The sequence below is a fragment of the Pholcus phalangioides genome, unplaced genomic scaffold (genome assembly GCF_987345545.1).
Source record: "Pholcus phalangioides strain wild (caught in Gottingen) unplaced genomic scaffold, Ppha-v1.0 ptg000002l_1, whole genome shotgun sequence".
NCBI lineage: Eukaryota > Metazoa > Arthropoda > Arachnida > Araneae > Pholcidae > Pholcus > Pholcus phalangioides.
The window spans coordinates 16,802,602-16,823,795 of NW_028301595.1; the positions used below are offsets into that span (position 1 = coordinate 16,802,602).

General features: G+C 35.9%; 1 protein-coding gene across 3 annotated transcripts in view; it reads right to left on the minus strand.

Moving 5' to 3' along the window:
* Positions 1-21,194, minus strand: part of PDZ-GEF (PDZ domain-containing guanine nucleotide exchange factor) — a 175,326-nt gene that overhangs the window by 83,513 nt on the left and 70,619 nt on the right. For all 3 annotated transcript variants that reach the window (XM_089239114.1, XM_089239098.1, XM_089239089.1), the window contains exon 2: positions 1,831-1,909. In XM_089239114.1, coding sequence (XP_089095240.1) covers positions 1,831-1,909 — 79 coding nt within the window. The remainder of the gene's footprint in view (positions 1-1,830; positions 1,910-21,194) is intronic.

Sequence of the window (21,194 nt, forward strand, 5' to 3'; positions counted from 1 at the left end):
CATAGAAAATATATATAAATGTCATGCAAAATAAATTCCTCATGCTGTAAATTAACAGTGGACTGGATACCACTTATGGCGTTTTTCCAAAGAATCCTCATGAAAAAATGTTGTAAGCGAGAAAACGCTTACAACGTTGAAAAAAGTGATCAACGTGAAATGAAGGAAAAAGAAATGCTGAAATTTGAAAAAGGACAGTTTGTTGTAACGAAATAAATTTTTTATTGGACCATTTTGAGATGATTAGAGATTTTTTTCTTTGAATTTTGTCAACGTTTCAAAGCACCAACTCATATGTACCGTTTAAGTTGTGAACTAAACCAGTGTTTCTTAACCTTTTTTTGCCGGTGGCCCACTTTGAACCATATTTTTTTTCTCATGGCTCCCCTGTCCTACCCAGAGTTTTCAAATCTCATCTAGAAGCAAGACACTTTATACGTATTGAAATGATTTTTTATCAGTGAATTTGTACTGAACGAAAATTTTGCAAAGAAAATAGGCCTCCAGACCACTAGCCTAGAATTTATTGATCTCCCAGCTAGTCCGAGTTCTATCAGGACCGCCTCAATATCATGGGGCCCCCTCTTTAGGCAAAGTGATGCTATGGTAGTCCCATACTTTAGGTGGAAATAAACAGCCTATATATTTCCTACTTATTTTCAAAATTAATTGTACTGTACAAAATATCATAAGGTGGGGTCACTTATGGGCATGACCATGGCCCCCACAAGGGGTGGGCTGGCAAGGCTCCAGCCCTGGGGCCCTGGACGATTTTCATTGTTTTTTGTTTTTTTACGCTATAAATCCATCATAAAGGGGCCAGCAAAATATTCCAGCCTAGGGGACCTACCCTAAGATGTGGAGGCCATGGGCATGACCCCTCACAAGACTGGGACTGACAGAGCTACAGCCCGTGGCCTAATATGGTTTTCATCATTTTTTTTGTTTTTAATACAATAAATTTCATACAGAGAAGAGGGTCTGAAAAATTTAGCCGGGGACTTGAGAAAAACCCCATCCATGGTCCCCACATCTTGAAGCAGGGCAGGGGCGTAGCCAGAAATTTCGTTCGGGGGGGGGGACCACTTTCATTTTGGGGGGGGGGACCAAAGTGACAGAACAATGGATTTGGCCATCTTTTTCCCTTTTTTCGGTCATTTTCTCACATTTCGGGGGGGGACCAGACCCCCAAGTCCCCCCCCCCTGGCTACGCCCTTGAAGCAGGGCCCCTAGGCTGGGATCTTTCACGGGCCCCCCCCGACCAGATTTTCACGGGGCCCCCTTTATGATGAATTTATAGCGTGAAAACACAAAAAAATGATTAAAATCCTCTCGTGCCCCAGGGCTGGAGCCTTGTCAGCCCACCCCTTGTGGGGGCCATGACCCCATCCTAGGGAACTTGTTGCAAAATGTAGGCGGTGAGGCCTGGGTGGGTCCATGCCCTAAAGAAGGCCCTGGTTTTGTGGGTGGTTTTGTTGGATTCTCACTCTCACTGTGTTAGTCACTAATATAAAATCTTTATTTCTTCACACCTTAATTTTTCTTCTCAGCTCTCCAAACCCCCTGTCATGGCCCCATTCTCCATTTTCTTCCGTGGCCCCCTTGAAGTATCCCAGTACCACAAGGGGGCCATATGGTCCCCGGTTGAGAACCACTGAACTAAACAACATGCTTATATTTAAATACTGCAATAGAAATCAGCGAAATATATGGACAATAAACGCGCTCATACTAATTTCACACACACACCATTGGTCTCACGTGACGTATCATGAAAATCGAGAAGCTGGGAATCATAAGAAAATTTAGATATTAAGATTCTATACTTACAAGACCGATGTAAGGATGTCGTCCCGGTCCTCCAGGTTGACCTTTTCGACCCTCGGCGCTCAGGGTCTTCTTACCGAAGCTAGAATTGAAGAAAAAAAAAATGGAATGAATTTTCTGCTGTAGAAAACACGGTGAGAATCTCCATAATCACAACAACAATTTAAATTACATTCATTTTTTCCATTCAATAGTCACGATAATCAATGAAAAACATTGTCATTCCAGTTGAATGTATCCACATAAATGAGATCAAACTCGGTGTTATCATACAAATCGATATGAAATCAATGCATAAAAAAGTCGTGGTATATTATATAAACTTTTCACGCCTCAGCAGGGGAGGGGCTAAGCGGGCTATAGCCCAAGGCGGCGAGTTCAGAGGGGCGGCAAATTTTAGTAATTTCTGCTCGAGAACATCAAATTAGAACGATAGAAGGGCGGCAAAATTTGAATTGCCCGCAGGTGGCAATGTCATAAATCCTCCTCTGCGCTTCAGGAGGATGTTTCATGATCAGGGTCTTGTTTTTTTTTTGTTCTGCTTCTGTTAGTCGGACTGGGGTCAGCCAGTGCCGTCTTGACGCATGGGCCCACCCGGGCACGGCCCGGGGGCTTCAAGAGAAAAGGGGCCTCACAAAAATGAAATGTGGTTGAAATTTCCGAGAATTCATCACGTAAGGGCCTCAGAAAAATCATTTGGCTCGGGAGCCCACGATGCTCTTAAGACGGCCCTGGGGTCAGCAACACTGAGCAACAACAGAATGAATGAAGCTGAATTTATCACTATAATTAATGACAATCCTTTCTCCACATCTAAATGGAAATTTTCTTCTCTGAAAACGATGACATACTCCGAGATGCAGTAATCTCATACAAAGATAACCCCTATTCATGCAAGGTATAGGTAACAGAGATGATGATTTTTTTCTAACGAAAATTCACAGGTTTCCGCGGGGAATCGAACTCTAAATCAACATCTACGAGGGGACAGTGGTATGATTCTCCCCCCCACGAGAACAATGGTTCTCAAAACGCGTGTCGCGGCTCTTAGGGGGCATCGTAAACCCCTTTCAGGTGCATCGCAGATCACTCAAGTGATCCGTTAATGAACCTTAAGTGAAGTGAAAATGTGCCTCGGGTCACTTAAATGAATTGGAACCACTCATAATTCCTTTAGGCGATCTCTAAATGTGCCGCGGGTCACTTTAGCAATCTGTAAACATGCCGCGGGTCACTTAAGTGATCTGGTAACGTGCCACTTAATTCATTTTTACAAAATTTGGTTTGAGGACGAGACACATTTGGTCTGCGAGCCATTATCCTGGTCAGCCCCATGCCTATCAACATTACATAAACGAAAACAAAAATTAAAATTGCAAGGTTTACCATTCAAAATTAATATAAATTATGTTGAGAATCCCCGGTTCGAGCAACACCATCTATAGCAGAGATACCATCTATGCCAGAGTTTCTCAACCACCGGGCCGCGGCCTAGTGCCGGGCCCTGACATCAGCCAAACCAGGCCAGTGAGTGATTCACTGTTTCACTTTGCTCCTTTTTGTTGCTCCCATTAGTCGTGTGTATGACCGGGCCTTCCACTCACAAAAAACAAATCAATCGGGACGCGGGCTTCCAAAGGTTGAGAACCACTGAGATCAGCACCATCTATACCTGATATAGATGGTGTTGGTTCGAGACTCTCACCAGTTACAATAAGCCATCCCCGCACGCTACGTATAACGTGAAAATGACCGTAGTAGCGTGACAGAAACCAATGCGATAAGTGACATAATTTTGATTAAATGGTTCGCCTACGGCCACGTGATCATTCAGAGCGACGATCGTTCTCGCATAACAGTAACTAATTTCGATCGTAATCACCCCAGACCGGTACCGAAATACTCCAATCATAATTAGCTTTAGATTAGATCATCACCATGATTCACTATGTGATCTGATTCTTCAATAACTAGCTTCAGATAAGGGGAGGTATTTTAATTAGCGCTGGAGCATCCCGGCTTCCATTAAGTTCTCGGAATATCACGTGTCTGGCCTTTTGCCCCGTGCCAAAATTTTTCGCGTGTGTTTTATCAGTCTGTCGTCTTTTATCGATGAGTTTATTGGCTTCTTTTCATTTTGAAGCAGACCCTGACACATGCACGCCATCTACTTTCCAAGTGAGAAGGGGGGGGGGGGGGAGTATCGTAATACGGTAAATACCGTAGGCATACAACGAAAAAGGCGTTTCTTTTACTCCATTCACACATTCCTTTCGAGCGGTGGGGGGAAAGGAATGCCATTGAAAAGGGAAATCCGTTATATAGAGACTTTCTCCCCAGCATCTTTCTTATCCTGTAGTTTGGGGGGCGGGGGGGGGGTAGGTAAAGGGCGCCGCCATAATACATCTTGGATAGGTTTCCGTGGCAACGATGAAATCGGCTAATGTCGGGAATCGGAGAAGGAGGAGTTCAGAGAGTATAGGAAAAATGTGACCGCATATAAGGTTAATGCTGCGAGATAGAGGAGACTGCGTGAGCGAGCGAGTGAGGAGGAAGGCGAACGATCCGAAAATGGATAGACATGTCAAAGACAATTTGCGATCTTTTCCGTCAATCTATCGTAAATTGAATTTATTTATTTTTTACTTCTTTTTTTTATGCCATTAGCATCATCATCACCGACGTCGTAAAAACGACGGTAGAAGCCAGATGAAAAGATATCGCCCCGATATACCGTTAATACACATTAGACATGGGACTCTCCGGCTTTTATCCAATTAGTATGATGGTTATAATTTACGCACGATGATGTCCGACATCTCTCCGATCAGTGCCAGTATAGAGATGATGACATTATAGAAAGATGCTTATTGTTACGATGCTTTTTTTTATTATACTTTCCCCTCTTGAAATTACTTCTCTCATTAGTTCCGAAATGATTTCTAGAAAAGTAAATTCGAAATTACTTTTTTCGTCAATTTTACGATACATTTTTTTTTAATTGAGGTATTTATTTCAGCCATTCTATTTTGATTACGTAACTGTTTAATTAAGCCAAGGGTCTTGAACATTTCTCAGACATTTCGGTCCAAATTAAACTTTCCACGAAGCCCGCGGGCCACTCAGTCATACCGTGGTGTTTATTCTCGGCTATTATACTATACATTGGGTTCCTCAAATTCATTGAACGCTTTTATTTCTAGTCTGAATTTATTTATTTTTTATTTAATTTAAATTTTTTGTTTATTTGAAAATTACTTCTCCTTCCATCGATTAATTAATTAATTAATTCTTTTTAATCAAATATTTCTTTTATTAAAACTGAAGTTTGTCTCGATAATTCTGAAATTATTTTTTCACTACTTTTAAATTTTCATTAATTATGAAAGTATTTCTTCCAAAAATTGTTGATTTTTTTCATGAATTAATGCTTTTAACAATTATGTGTGAAATTACTCTTGACAATTCTGAAATTCATCTTGATAATTCTGAAATTACTCTTGACAATTCTAAAATTACTCTTGACAATTCTGAAATTATTCTTGATAGTTCTGAAATTACTCTTGACAAATCTGAAATTACTCTTGACAATTTTGAAATTATTCTTGATAGTTCTGAAATTACTCTTGACAATTCTGAAATTACTTTTGATAATTCTGAAATTACTCTTGATAATTCTGAAAATACTCTTGACAATTCTGAAATTACTCTTGACAGTTCTGAAATTACTCTCGACAATTCTGAAATTACTCTTGACAATTTTGAAATTATTCTTGATAGTTCTGAAATTACTCTTGACAATTCTGAAATTACTTTTGATAATTCTGAAATTACTCTTGATAATTCTGAAAATACTCTTGACAATTCTGAAATTACTCTTGACAGTTCTGAAATTACTCTCGACAATTCTGAAATTACTCTTGACAGTTCTGAAATTACTCTTGACAATTCTGAAATTACTCTTGACAGTTCTGAAGTTACTCTTGACAATTCCGAAATTCATCTTGATAATTCTGAAATTACTCTTGACAATTCTAAAATTACGCTTGACAATTCTGAAATTACTCTTGACAATTCTGAAATTACTCTTGGCAGTTCTGAAATTACTCTTGACAATTCTGAAATTACTCTTGACAGTTCTGAAATTACTCTTGACAGTTCTGAAATTACTCTTGACAATTCTGAAATTACTATTGACAATTCTGAAATTACTCTTGACAATTCTGAAATTACTCTTGACAATTCTGAAATTACTCTTGACAGTTCTGAAGTTACTCTTGACAATTCTGAAATTTATCTTGATAATTCTGAAATTCATCTTGATAATTCCGAAATTACTCTTGAAAATTCTGAAATTATTCTTAAGAATTCTGAAATTATTCTTAAGAATTCTGAAATTCATCTTGATAATTCTAAAATTACTCTTGACAATTCCGAAATTACTCTTGATAATTCTGAAATTACTCTTGGCAATTCTGAAATTATTCTTAATAATTCTGAAATTACTCTCGATAATTCTGAAATTGTACTCTTGATAATTCTGAAATTATACTCTTGATAATTCTGAAATTATACTCTTGATAATTCTGAAATTACTCTTGACAATTCTGAAATTAATAATGACAATGCTGAAATTAATAATGACAATGCTGAAATTACTCTTGACAGTTCTGAAAGTATTCTTAAGAATTCTGAAATTATTCTTAAGAATTCTGAAATTCATCTTGATAATTCTGAAATTCATCTTGATAATTCTAAAATTCATCTTGATAATTCTAAAATTACTCTTGACAATTCTAAAATTATTCTTGACTATTCTGAAATTATTCTTGATAGTTCTGAAATTACTCTTGACAAATCTGAAATTATTCTTGATAGTTCTGAAATTACTCTTGACAAATCTGAAATTACTCTTGACAATTCTGAAATTATTCTTAAGAATTCTGAAATTCATCTTGATAATTCTAAAATTACTCTTGACAATTCCGAAATTATTCTTAATAATTCTGAAATTACTCTCGATAATTCTGAAATTATACTCTTGATAATTCTGAAATTACTCTTGACAATTCTGAAATTAATAATGACAATGCTGAAATTACTCTTGACAGTTCTGAAAGTATTCTTAAGAATTCTGAAATTATTCTTAAGAATTCTGAAATTCATCTTGATAATTCTGAAATTCATCTTGATAATTCTGAAATTCATCTTGATAATTCTAAAATTACTCTCGACAATTCTAAAATTACTCTTGACAATTCTGAAATTATTCTTGATAGTTCTGAAATTACTCTTGACAATTCTGAAATTACTCTTGACTATTCTGAAATTACTCTTGACAATTCTGAAATTACTCTTGACAGTTCTGAAGTTACTCTTGACAGTTCTGAAGTTACTCTTGACAGTTCTGAAGTTACTCTTGACAGTTCTGAAATTATTCTTAATATAAGTAATTCTGAAATTCATCTTGATAATTCTGAAATTCATCTTGATAATTCTGAAATTCATCTTGATAATTCTGAAATTACTCTTGAAAATTCTGAAATTATTCTTAAGAATTCTGAAATTACTCTTGATATTTCTGAAATTACTCTTGATATTTCTGAAATTATTCTTAATAATTCTAAAATCATTTTTTCACCAACTTTAAATTGCATTAATTATGAAAGTATTTTTTCTAAATTGCAAATTTTTTCATGAATTAATAGTTTCAACAATTCTGTGCGAAATTTCTCTTGACAATTCTGAAATTATTCTTAATAATTCTGGAATCATTTCTATTAGCAGTTCTGCTCAATTATTTCTTTCGATAATTCTGTAACTACTTTTTCATTAATTATAAATTTTCATCTCAGCTATGAATTTTTTTTTCCACAATTTTAAAATTATTTCTTTCACTAAAATGTTTCTTTTTTTAGCATTTCTGTAAATTCTGTAATTATGTATACCTTTTGGAGAGAGAGATGCCGAATTCGGCCTCTCGAAATACCATGTAGCCTATATGAAATCATAGGCCTCAAAAACTGTTTTGGCTCATGGTACCCCCCCCCCCCCCCAGAGAATTCGTTCGACAGCCCTTTTAATGAATCAAATGCACAACCTTTTTATTGAATCTTTTTAAATCTGTAAAGCATCTCACAGTTCTAAATACATCAGTACAGATTTTAGTAGCCAGAGCTCTTTTTAACGATTTTTTTTTTTAAATTTAATCACCTTTCCATGTAAATTAGCTATTTTCTAAAAGTGGTTGGTGGGCCACTGCAAAAAGCTTCAAGGGCAGTGCCGTCTTAATGCGTGGGCCAGGGAATTTTCCGAGAATTTGCCAGGTAGGGCCTTAGAAAATCACTTGGCTCGAGAATCCATGATGGTCTTAAGACGGCCCTGTTCAAGGGCCATTCAAGGGCTACGCGTTGAAGATTTCTGGTCTAAACACTCACCTGAGTAAGGTACGAGGCTCATTGGGGCGTCTCCAATGAGTTTTTGATTGTATCAATATTAAAAAGTCAAACAACTTTTATATTTATCCCTTTAAGCAGCATTGATATCTCGTCTCTTTAAAAGCCTCTTATTTTAGCATTGATAAGTCCAGATATTTTGCAAAGGTGATTTCTCAAGGGGTCCGTGGACTTTATCTTATTGGTACAAATTTTCCATGGAACACAAAACATTAGGAACCCTTAGTCAAACCCCTTTCACTGAAAGAGAAAAACAAAAGAAAGAAGCCATCAAGGAATTGTTTAAAAATTAAAAATTTGAACTCATGTAAAAAAATGAAGGGAGTTCGGAAGGTTCTAAGCCTTCATAGGAAAAACTTAAATTGCTCCCCCCACCCACTAAAAATTCACCCTTGTGGGGCGTGGGCCCCACGTTAGGAATCACCGATTTAGACATAGACTCGGTTGAAGAGGTACAGAGAAGAGTCACTAAGGCACTTTGCTTGCGGATATGAAGGGTCTGAGATATACAGAAAAAGACTAGATCAGCGTTTCTCAGTTATTTTGCCTTTGGGGAATCCTTGAAATAATGTCCATGGTCTAAGGAGCCCCTCCCTGCATTGTAGCTTAAAACAGTACCAGAATAATTCGTTGCTATCGATCCTTGAGCGATAACCATAAGTATTACATAGGAAACAAAACACACACAGTTTCTCTCTTCTGTGTTTACCAGTTTTCATTTGGGTTTTTAGAACGATTTTTTAATAAATACTTGAGGAGTGAGTGACATCAATATGACTAGTTTTTCCTAATTATTGGCTATTTCATTTGGTATTTACGATGGTTGCAGCCTGTTTCTGTATTAATACAGTAACTAGGAAAAATATTTAAAGCCAGAAAAAATATAAATAAAACTTTGCAAAGAATCAAAAATTGAAAAAAAAATTAAATTGAAGAATTGAAAAGAATGAAAGTAAGAACAATTTTGAGAGAAAGAATAATTTTTTTTAAATTTTGTTAAAATGAATAAAATGAATAAAATTGAAAAATTAAAGAAAATAAATTAAGAAGAATGAAATCGAAAAAAAAAATGAAAAAAAAAATGAAATAGAAAAAATTAGAAAATATTGAATAGAAAAACAAAGAAACAACATTTTTCATGCTAAAAGAAAGGAAGAAATTGAACTACTTTTATTGCAGAAAAATTAACAAAAGTCTCAGAGCAAAGCTGATAGAGAAACTATGAAAAAAAATAGTAATTGTGAAAAATGAGAAATCGATGAAAAATATATGAGATGAAAACCTCAGACAAGAGGAAAAACGAAATAAATTATAAGAAATTAGAAAACCTCATTTTATTTATTGTCAGTGAAAAAGTCTGGATGAACTGAGAAATAAATATAAAATATGACTGTGTGTGTGTGTGTGTGTGTGTGTGTGTGTGTGTGTGTGTGTGTGTGTGTGTGTGTGTGTGTGTGTGTGTGTGTGTGTGTGTGTGTGTGTGTGTGTGTGTGTGTGTGTGTGTGAAAAGTTTCTAGCTAGCAATGCCAAAATCGAAATTAACGAATAAAAAACCGACATAGGTAAGACAAGTCCATAAATTGAGAAAAAAAACCATACCATTTTTAAAAATAAAATTGAAAAATTAAAAAGAACCAAAGTGAAAAAAAAAGAATAAAGAATGAAATTGAAAAAAGGATGGAATTAGAAAAATATAAATAAAACTGGAAAGATTGAAGTTGGAAAGTTAAAGAGAATAAAGTAAATAAAAAAAAATTGAAAACAATTGTAAAATTCAATAGAAAAATAAAAAAAAATATTGAAGTAAAAAAACTAAAAAACATAAAATTGAAAAAGGGAAAATAAAGAAAAACTAAAAAGAAACCATTTAAGCCAAAAAATATAAAAACATTAAAAAAATCGAAACAGAAATAAAGAAATATTTTTCAGACTAAAAAACAAGGAAATTTAATTACTTTTATCGAAGAAAAATAACAAATATAAAAATCACAATGAGCAAAACTGATAGAGAAAATATGAAAAAGAAAGTAAATGGTAAAAGTAATAAATTGATGAAAAATATAAAATGAAACTTCAAACAAGAAGAAAAATGAAATAAATTACAAGAATTTAAAAACAAAAAAGAAACTCATTTTACTTATCGCCAGTGAAAAAGTTTAAATGAATTGAGCCGGTCAACGTTTGCTTCAAAGAAAACTCATCAAATAAATTTCCCAGCACCAAATATATCTGAGAAATTTCAAATAAACAACATCCATTTTGAAATTAACGGGCGAAAAACATGACAAAAATAAATACGGAGTCTTTAAAAATTAAGGGATGGAAAGAAACTCAATATTAAAAAAGAATAAAACTGAAAAATTAAAAAAGAATAAAACTGAAAAATTAAAAAAGAATAAAACTGAAAAATTAAAAAAGAATAAAACTGTAAAATTAAAAAAACAATAAAACTGAAAAATTAAAAAAGAATAAAACTGTAAAATTAAAAAAGAATAAAACTGAAAAATTAAAAAAGAATAAAACTGTAAAATTAAAACAGAATAAAACTGAAAAATGAAAAAAGAATGAAACTGAAAAATTAAAAAAGAATAAAACTGTAAAATTAAAAAAAGAATAAAACTGAAAAATTAAAAAAGAATAAAACTGAAAAATGAAAAAAAGAATAAAACTGAAAAATGAAAAAAAGAATAAAACTGAAAAAAGAACAAAACTGAAAAATGGAAAAAGAATAAAACTGAAAAATGGAAAAAGAATAAAACTGAAAAATTAAAAAAGAATAAAACTTAAAAGATTCAAACTGAGAAATAGAAGAGAATAAACTTGAACAGAAAACTGAAAAATGAAAAACTCCATAGAAAAAAAAATTATTGAAATAGAAAATAAAAATTAAAAAAGCAAAAAGGAAAAATGTAAAAAATGAAAATGTAAAAAATGAAAATAAAAAAAACTGAAAAACTGAAAAGAAAAAATTTAAGACAAATGGTCATAAATCTTCTAGTAGTCATAATTTAATATAAAAATATTCAAGAAAATTGAAATAGAAATAAAAAACAAAATATTTTTTCAGACTAAAAAAAAAATAATTCGAATGACTTTTATAAAGGAAAAACAACAGAAATAAAAATCAAAGTAAAAAAAAAGCTGGTGAAGAAACTACGAAAAAATGGTTAATAAAAATGAGAAATTTAATAGAAAATATGAAATGGAAAAACCCGAAACAAAATTACAAGAATTTAAATCAAACATGGAAAGAAACTCATTTTATTTATCGCCTGTGAAAAAGTCTTAATGAATCGAGACGTTCAACGTTTACTTCAAAACATATCAAATAAAATTCACAGAACCAAATGCAACATTGAGAAATTCCCAACGAACAATATCCATTTCGAAATTAAAATTACAAACATAGACACGAAGTATTTCAAAATTTAGAAAATAAAATCCACAATAATATATAAACAAATTTTACCAGCTTTAAATTTTTTTTAAATATATTAACGGTCTCGCGTCTCGAATAAATTGGACGAGACACCAGCGTTTTATTATTGCTTTTCTACCCAAAATTTGGCTTCGTTTTCGTAAAATTAGTCTCCATAATAAAGTAGACAGTTATAGAGACAGTCTGTGTTGTGTGTGTGTGTGGGTGTGTGTCTTCTCCTAGAAGTCTCAAGAAAATTGCAAAAAGATGATGAGGGATGGAGGAGAGAGAATTTTTCGGAGACTCTCGAAGTCTGGAAATTCCTAGAAAGAACACATTTTGCTCTGTAAACGAGACGTTTATCGATCCGACCAGTAGAATTTTTTTTTTGGCCGTGCTTTTATCGGATGAAAATGAGGAGATGAGTCACCAGAAAATTCCAAAAGATAGGGAAAAAAAAGTTCTTTTCGCGTTTAAAAGATAAAGATAAGAGGGAGAAATTCCTCGTGACCACGTGGCACAGAAATTGTGAAAAAGATGAGAAAGTGGGAAAAAAATCACTGCCGGAAGCTCATCAAATCCGTTCACACGATCCCTTTTCATAAAAGAACACCCCCCCCCTCCCTTTCCCCCCCCCCTCTCCAGTGAGAGATTTTTCTTTTAAAAATTTATTTTTCTATAGAAATAACATTTTTTTTTTTTTATCATTTCCTTGAAATTAAGATTTATTCTGGACGTTGACCAGATTCTTGGAATTCTCCAGGCATGATATGTACAAGTAACGGGGGAAAAAAAAATTGGAAAATGAGGGGAAAAAAAACCTTTTTCCAGTATTTAAGAGATAATGTACTTAATTATCTCTTAAATTAAAGAGATATTTATTTAATTTTGTGTGTTGGTACTTTTTTATTTATTTATTTTTTTAAATAAAATATTTTATTTGTTTCCAAAGTTAAATAATACAGTCAAATCTCAATGTTTGTCGTCTAGAGGCCTGAGCCTGTACAGGACAACTACGTAATTAAAGGTAAATACGAAAGAAACAAAAAATAACACAGAACTTATAATAAAAAATACAGTTAAATAATAAAATGAATTTGGATAAATTTTTGTAACAATTATACTGAAATACATGTTCACATAATAGTAGCATTTGATATAATAACAATTGATATGAGGCAACTACAGGCGTATTGATAATAATATAATTCGCTTCTATAATTGAAAATATACATCTATATCGTCTATTGCTATTAGAAATTGAAAAAGTGATTTTTTAAATTATGTGCAAACCTAGATATATTCTGCATTGCCAACGGTAAAGCATTAAATAGTTTAGGAGCAAGGTAGTAAAAATGTTTGCGAAATATTTCTTTTCTAAATGAGGGTATGCAATAAATTTCGTTTGGTCTTCTCAGTGATATGGACTCTCTTTGAGTGCATATTGATTTATTACGATATATGTAGAGTATGATTCGGTAGATGGCGTTATGTCTTATGGGGAGTAGATTTAAATTTATATAAATTGAGATTTGAGAACGAGCACTGTAAATAGTTTTGAAACATCTGTTTTGAATAGAACAAATAGGATGTATTATCACAAAATTATTTTGAGGTTTTTAACAGATGGAGGTTACATTTAGGAAAGTGATAAAATTCCACAGTCCTTGCGTGGAATCGAACCCACGTCCTCTCACTTGCCGGGTGAGCGCGTTATACTGGACACAGACAACGAATATCTCGATCTTTCCTTAGAACTCTCGTCTGCACTGAGCGGGACCGTACATGGTCGGTTGGACTTAATTCAGGCCAAAGCTCGCAATTACTGACGCTGCCAACAGATGGCGACTTATCGGATTAGTCACCATCTGGTTGCAGCGTCAGTAATGTAAGTGAATGGAAGCGCATAACCATTAATTAAACTCATTTCGAGATAAGTAGTCCGTGACACGTTTCCAAACTAATGAAGTGGCCCACACTCTCCAAAAGTTTTTTTTTCCTAACCGAGCACAACTCAGGTCTATCGCCATAGGCAATATGGGATAGACCTAGAGAGTTTATGCCGGAAGTATAAGTGTGTATATCTAACAGTCTGAGTGCGTATCTAGTGTTGTGTATGATTTTTCAGCGCTGCCATCTATATTTCAGAAGTGAAGTGGAATGACTGAACATTTGTACTGTTTGTAGGCCTGTTACTCTCTGCGGAGAGACTTTTTAACGGGGAAATCGGCTCGCATTTGCGAACCACAAAAAACCAACTTCAGCCGACCACCACTGTGATGCTCGAACCCGGATCCCCGCGATGCGAGTCCGTCACTGTGACCACTCGACCACTACAGCGGCTGAAGAGTTTCTCAAAAAGGTTGAGTATCCTTGCTGTGAAACAGTAGTTTCCAAATAATTTTAGTCGCGGACCCCCCCCCCCCCGAAAATCTTGGTGTCTGCCATGGGCCCCGATTCATAGAAGTAGAAACGACAGCCGTCTAACAGCGAGAACGTATTCGAACAATGGAGAACATTCTATTCAGTGCCTTGGTATGTGTGATGCGGTAGCACTATCATCTACCGGACAAAACAACCATTTCATGCTCCTATCGAGAGATGTCACCACAAGAACAATTAAAAAAAAAATCATATTATTATTAATGCAGTCTCTAACAAAGTAGTAGCGATGTTTTTGCGCGTTAGTTCGCTTTTGTTTTCAAGCACTTTATTTAAACCATTTAGTTTGTTTTAACTTAGCAGTAACAAATTTTTATGATTCTACAATCAAGTCGCGGACCCCCCTCCCCAGAAACAATTCGTAAACCCCATCGAAGGGGGGGGGGGGTCCCAGGCACCCCGATTGGGAACCCCTGCTGTCAAATAAAATTTCTAGAATAAGGTCTCGAATACGCATGGATACTAAGAAGCATGAAAGCATGGCACTCACGAGCATATGCAGTAAATGAGCTTATTGGTAATATGTGCTAGAATGCAATCAATGAGCTTATTGGTGATATTTGCTCAAATGCAATTAATGAACTTATTGGAAATATTTGCTCGCAAGAAACAAATGAGCGCATTGGTAATATTTGCTCGAATGCAACCAATGAGAACCGATGATCTTATTGGAAATGCAACCAGAGAACCGATGAGCTTGATGAAAATATTTGCTCGAATGAAACCAACGAGAACCGACGAGCTTATTGGTAATATTTGCTCGAATGCAACCAATAAGAAACGATGAGCTTATTGGAAATATTTTCTCGGATGCAACCAATGAGCTTATTGGTAATATTTGCTCGAATGCAACCAATGACAACCGATGATCTTATTGGAATATTTGCCCGAATGCAACCAAGAGAACCGATGAGCTTATTGAAAATATTTGCTCGAATGCAACCAATGAGAACCGACGAGCTTATTGGAAATATTTGCCCGAATGCAGCAAATGAAGGCATTAGTAATATTTGCTCGAATGCAACCAAAAGAACCGATGAGCTTATTGAAAATATTTGCTCCAATGCAACCAATGAGAACCGACGAGCTTATTGGAAATATTTGCCCGAATGCAACCAAAAGAACCGATGAGCTTATTGGAAATATTTGCCCGAATGCAACCAAGAGAACCGATGAGCTTATTGGTAATATTTGCTCGAATGCAACCAATGAAAACCGAGCAGCTTATTGGAAATATTCGCTCAAATGCAACCAATAAGCTCATTCGTTGCATATGCTCGAAAGTGGCACGTGTATTCCAGACCTTATTGTCTTATAATAGGATAGCGAATTTCCTGTCTAAAAATGGCTTCTCAGACAAACATGAGCTGCAATATGCGCTTTTCAGCTCGACTTGAGCAATTTTTATTTATAACGGGGAGGGATAAATCTGAATGCATCTAAACTCAATGGGCCATGATAATAATTCTTTTTTCCGTTAGAAATTTCCATATTGAAAAGGAAATTTTTCGGCGAATTTCTAGTCAAAATAAAAGAACAAAAAATGATGAGCTAGAAAAGTCAACTCCATGATCATCAATCATACAGAGACGAGACAAAAAAAAGCGCATCTTTTTTTTTGATGTAAAATATGCACGCATGAGTATAGCAGTAAGCAGTAATCCATCATATCTGTCATCCAGATCAAGATTATTCGCATATCATAGAAGTTAAAGCATTTAATAATAAATAAATAAATACACGGAAAATAGAGTGTATATGATAACTATGAACAGAGGGGAAGCGATTCCCATGAAAGATGATGTCACGATTGTTCTCGCGAGAGAAAGCGTTAGAGATGCTCGGTAATGATAATTATAATTCTTCGCCCGAATGCTAGAGATGGGAAGTGAAATGCCGCTTAATTTCAGGGGGGAAATGGCCGATGATAAATTTAATCTAATTTGCATGAATTATAGAAACCCATCACGAACCACATTTAGCAATATGGTAATACATAAAATGTTCTACGTCACATGCAGATGAAACCTACTGAATTTACCAATTGACTGCAGCTTGAATGGCACCAGTGCTTGTGAGTAGTGATGGCCCTGGGATTTGTGAATGAAGACCCCGGGTAATTTTGTCTTATGAATCTCCTAAAATAACGATTGATGTGAAGCCTATTCAGGCGCGGATACAGGGAAATGGGTTCGGAGGGGCAATTTACTTTGTAGGCTCGTTAGATCGTCCCGTACTTTACGGGACAAACGATTCCCCCCCCCCCCACGTTATTCGGCTCTTGGGAGGGGGTGATCGCCACCCTCTGGATCCACGCTTGAGTCTACTATTGTTGCTGTTGAGAATTTATTTAAACTGTTCTCGTTAGCTCCTCACTTCCTTCGATTTTTTCCATTGTTACCGTATTTTGGAATTTGCTGATGAGCTCATGACTATACGAAAGCACATAATCGACTATATTATCAAGTGCGATTAGAGCTCCTTTACCACACTTCCTCATACCAGGCTAATCTATGCGCAATCTTTGACCGAAAGCATGACGCCGCTATTATCATTATAGCCAACCGCTGTTCACTATCCTGTTTTTTTTTTTTTCAAAGATTTTCGAGACATCCCTTTGGCTTTGGAGCGGCAACCCTACTGTTTGCTCAAAGATGAATGACGAGCCCGCTTTACTTTACAGGGGCTTTAGGCGCGGTCAAATGAAAAGGTGACGTGGAAAGCTTGACGAAAGGGCTGTAGAAAAAGTACACAACACATTTTTTTCAGAAACCGAATGGCATGTTGCAGAGCGAAATACGGATAACGTTCCGTTTTACCACGCAATCAGCATGACATTACGCGAAGTACGAAAGCCTGGATAACCAAACGGAGATGAAGATGAAATTCGGAAAGAAAATTCACACTCGTCTGTGGGGGAATCGAACTACCAACCTCTAACAGTCCGGGGGAGTGCTCTACCATTGAGCTACAGAAAGCAGATATTTTCTTTCCTTAGAGCAATGTGGTATGAACGCTTAACGGGAATGCGAATGGACAGCCTCCTGGAGGGGCTCAACTAACAGCTTTTACGATGTTAGCACGGAAAAATAGATAGCGGTGTATAGAGGGAAACGAAGGCAATTGTAAATAATGCATGCAGTATTTACAATTAGTAAAGTATTGCATTGCATTTTGAAAACTTTTATCTTTGTTTATCAAATTGCTTTTCACATTACCTGTATACCTATGCAGTACAAAAATAATAATGCTCTACCAACGCAGCATTTACATAAAAAAAAAAGTTTGCGCAGTGAGCTTAAGCGCACGTTAAACAACGTTTCTTAACAACGTTGAAAATCGTTAAGTTTAGCAGTTTTGGTTTAGCAGACAATGGTTTTTGCAAATTGTGAAAATTCATACTCTTCTTCTAATATCAGGGGTCTGCGACCAGCAAACATTTGGGCCCGTTTTCCGAACCTTTCATAAAATTCGGGATCCCAAAAACGAATTCTTTACAAAAGAAACCATAAATTTTTGAATTTCATTTCTTTCGTGTAGATTAACACTAGGTTTACCAAGGGGTCATTTAACCCCTCTTTTCGAGAAAACTTTTCGTTTAATTTTCTTCAAGATTGTAAAAAATGCTTTACATTAAACTATCAAAAATAAAATATTATAACTGATGTAATTTTATTGAAGTTCGCTTTTTCTACTTTAACTCCATAACAGATAGGTCAATTTATATTTTTTCTAATTAAATACAGAAAGGTTGACCCCTTTGGTAGAAATAGGTATATGTCCAGTGCCGTCTTAAAGCATGGGCACGGCCCAGGGGCCTCACAAAAATGGGGGTCTGGTTGAGATTTTCGAAAATTTGCCTGGTAGGGCCTCAGAAAAATCATTTGGCCCGGGGGCCCATGATGCTTTTAAGACGGCCCTGTATATGTCAACTCATGGTAAAACTAGTGTTAACTAGATTACCACGCTTCCCGCAAAATTATTTATTTTTCACAAAAACTGGACCCTACAAAAAAGGTCTGGACAGACGCCTGAATATTATACTCTAATTTAAAAGGTGTATAAATTTCTATGATAAAATTATAAAAAAAAATATATATGTACATATTTTTTATTCAAATATATTCTAACTTAGAAGATGCAACAGATCTAAAAGGTAGTAGATTTAAAACAAAGTCGATGGCAGCATAAGTATTCACGGCACTTTTTTTGCGTGCCTAAAACGAGTATAATAAAATAACCTTGTACTAACCATTCCCCCCCCCCCTTTTCCTCTGGTTTTTATACTACCAAAGGGTACCTCATACGGCGCGCGACGGAAAGCGGGCCGAAGGATACAGAGCACTTTCTATGGAAAGCGCTTTGGCCATATGACCCGTATTTTACGGTACTTTTTTTTTTTATCAATGCTTCCGAATATTTTTCTCTTATAATTTATAAAAATTCATTAAAAAATATTCAATGGTATTAAGTCGGTATCAAATCCAATTAATGGCGTAATTTTTTCAGGGGGGGGGGGGAGGCGCTCCTACGCGCCTCCTTCTCGCGAGCCGTCCCTGTTATTACCTCTTCAAGAAGGTGGTGGTGGTGGCTACACAACAAAAATAGCAATGCTTAGGCGAGTAAGACGGGCAAGACGCTCTAAAGGCCGAAACACATTATACTGATGCAACGTGATTTCACGTCATGTCAGAGACGTTATGAATTTCCACGAATCGGAATTCACAACGTGTCCGACGTGACATGTCAGTGTAGTTAGTGCGGTTCCGACTTAAAGACGATTACGTAGACCAGTGATTCCCAACGTGAGCGTTAATGCCCCCTTGGGGGGGGGGGGCCTTTGGAAAGTTCCATGGGGGCTGTTGAAGTTACGGGTATAACATAGGATCCTATGGGTTAGATTGCGTTGGGGGGCGATGGGACAAAAAAGGTTGGGAAACGATGACGTAGACGCTTCATACGGACGTCTCAACATGGATGAACTATGACCCGATCGGAAGCACGGGACTATGAGCCAATGACACTGCCGTACGCAATGAACGCAAAGACTAATCCAAGATTCCCAGATTTCGTAACGACTTCATGTGAGTCAAGAGTATGGCGGAAAGATATTCTTCTTTCAATATTTAATGCAATTTAAATATTTGTAATTTATAAAAATAAAATAAAAGGAATGAAGTTTCTGGATACACCCATCCTTTGGGACCACTTCGACATCTTCGATATGAAGCGGGGAGTGTCTGGTCACAAACTCCCATATTCTACACACTGTATATAGCAATGTTTCTCAACCACCGGGCCTCGACACCATCACACCGGGCCATGAGTGTTGTGACTGGCCGTTTCCTTTCCCTTCCCCATTCATTTTCCATTAGTCATGTGTTTGACCAGGCTTTCCACTTACAAAAATAAATGTAACCGGGCCGCGATCTTTCTAAGGTTGAAAACCACTGGTATATATAGGAGACAGTGAGCTCTATTCTTTAATGTACGTCCGCGTAAGGAAAGCCAATGATTTGACACGGAGTACGAGATACACATCGGAATTTGTGGTTAAATTAAAATACCTGATTTCTCTCTCTGAAATTCATAACCTTTTCGATGCTATTCCTAGATGGCGTACTTCTCGCCTTAATAATCTGGGAAAGAAACCCGGGTCAAAGCCTTCCTCCCATGGAGTGTCATAGAAAATACATATCAATAAAGATGCAGTTTGTGTGTATGCAATGAATGCCACAGGAAGACAATGCCGAGGACCGACGCCAAATTGTAAAGCAACTCAATGGAGGTGACTTTATTTATAGAACGAACACACAATCGTCGAATCGGTTATAGCGTACAAACACAATACGATCATTGTGAGGAATTTTCGCTCGGAGTCAGCGCCCTTGTCTTTATACGTAATAGGTACACAAGGAGAGGAGTGAAATTCGGTAGTGGAAAACTGAAGTGGCGAACACTTAATTGAATTTGACGTGTATACGATACAACTGTTGTGTTTTTTCCTATAAGGATGGCACTTGAGAGAGCATCACTTCTCTCTCTCTCTGCTATCTTACACCACTACTTGTTTTTCTTCGGAAGTACCTACCATTCTCTAGGAGAAAGATCAGTAACGTGATAACGTGTTGCGTGTGAGATATTTTCTACTCCCGCTCCACAGAGTAAGGTTACGAATACGAGGCATATTCTTCCATGGTACCTGATGATCGAATGGTTTAGCGAACGGCATTGATAGAGTTCCCGCATTTCCCGAGTCATCTGGAGTCGGCTGAGAGATCCCGGAAGGCCGATAGCGTGAACAAGATACTTCTTATTTCGTCATCATATGAGCTTTAGTAACTTGATATGGTTGTTTCAGTGAAATGAGTGCCATGGGAGGAGCTGTCCCCAGCAGTGATTCAAAATGATGATTCTGCTGTACTGAAATATTTATTTATGTTTCTTCCTAATGAATTCTTGGAATCAAAAATCCTTATTTTCTTTCTTAGTAACTGAGTTTAGACTCGATAAATAAATTGTGGTTCCTTCTAAGTGAATTTGATGCATTGGCTGGTGTACACTTTGCAACAAAAGTATTGGGACTCGGCTCGTGTATACTCTGCAATTGTGTATAACTTGATAACAAAAATTTTGTGATTCAGCTTGTATATATTTTCCAACAAAATTTTGGGACTCACCTGGAATACATTTGGTAATAAATATATTAAGACTGATAATAATTAGAGATACGTAAAAATTCGAAATTTCGCATTTATTTGCAAAAAAATTTTTAAAAATCGCTATTTGTTCCCAAAATAAATAAATAGAAAAATAACACATATTGCAAATCCAAAATTTTGCATTTGTTCACTCACATACGCACAAAAAAAAAAACAATTTCTAAATCAAAAAAAGATATTTTAGAGAAGCTTCAACAATGAACTTGGATTTAAAGATGATGTAATTGTCGTCGCGGCTTCAGACGGACAGAATAGTCTACCTATACGCTGGTAAGCTTCATTTGTTGGGTAGGATGTCATGTGTATGCTTCAGCATAACATAATAAACTC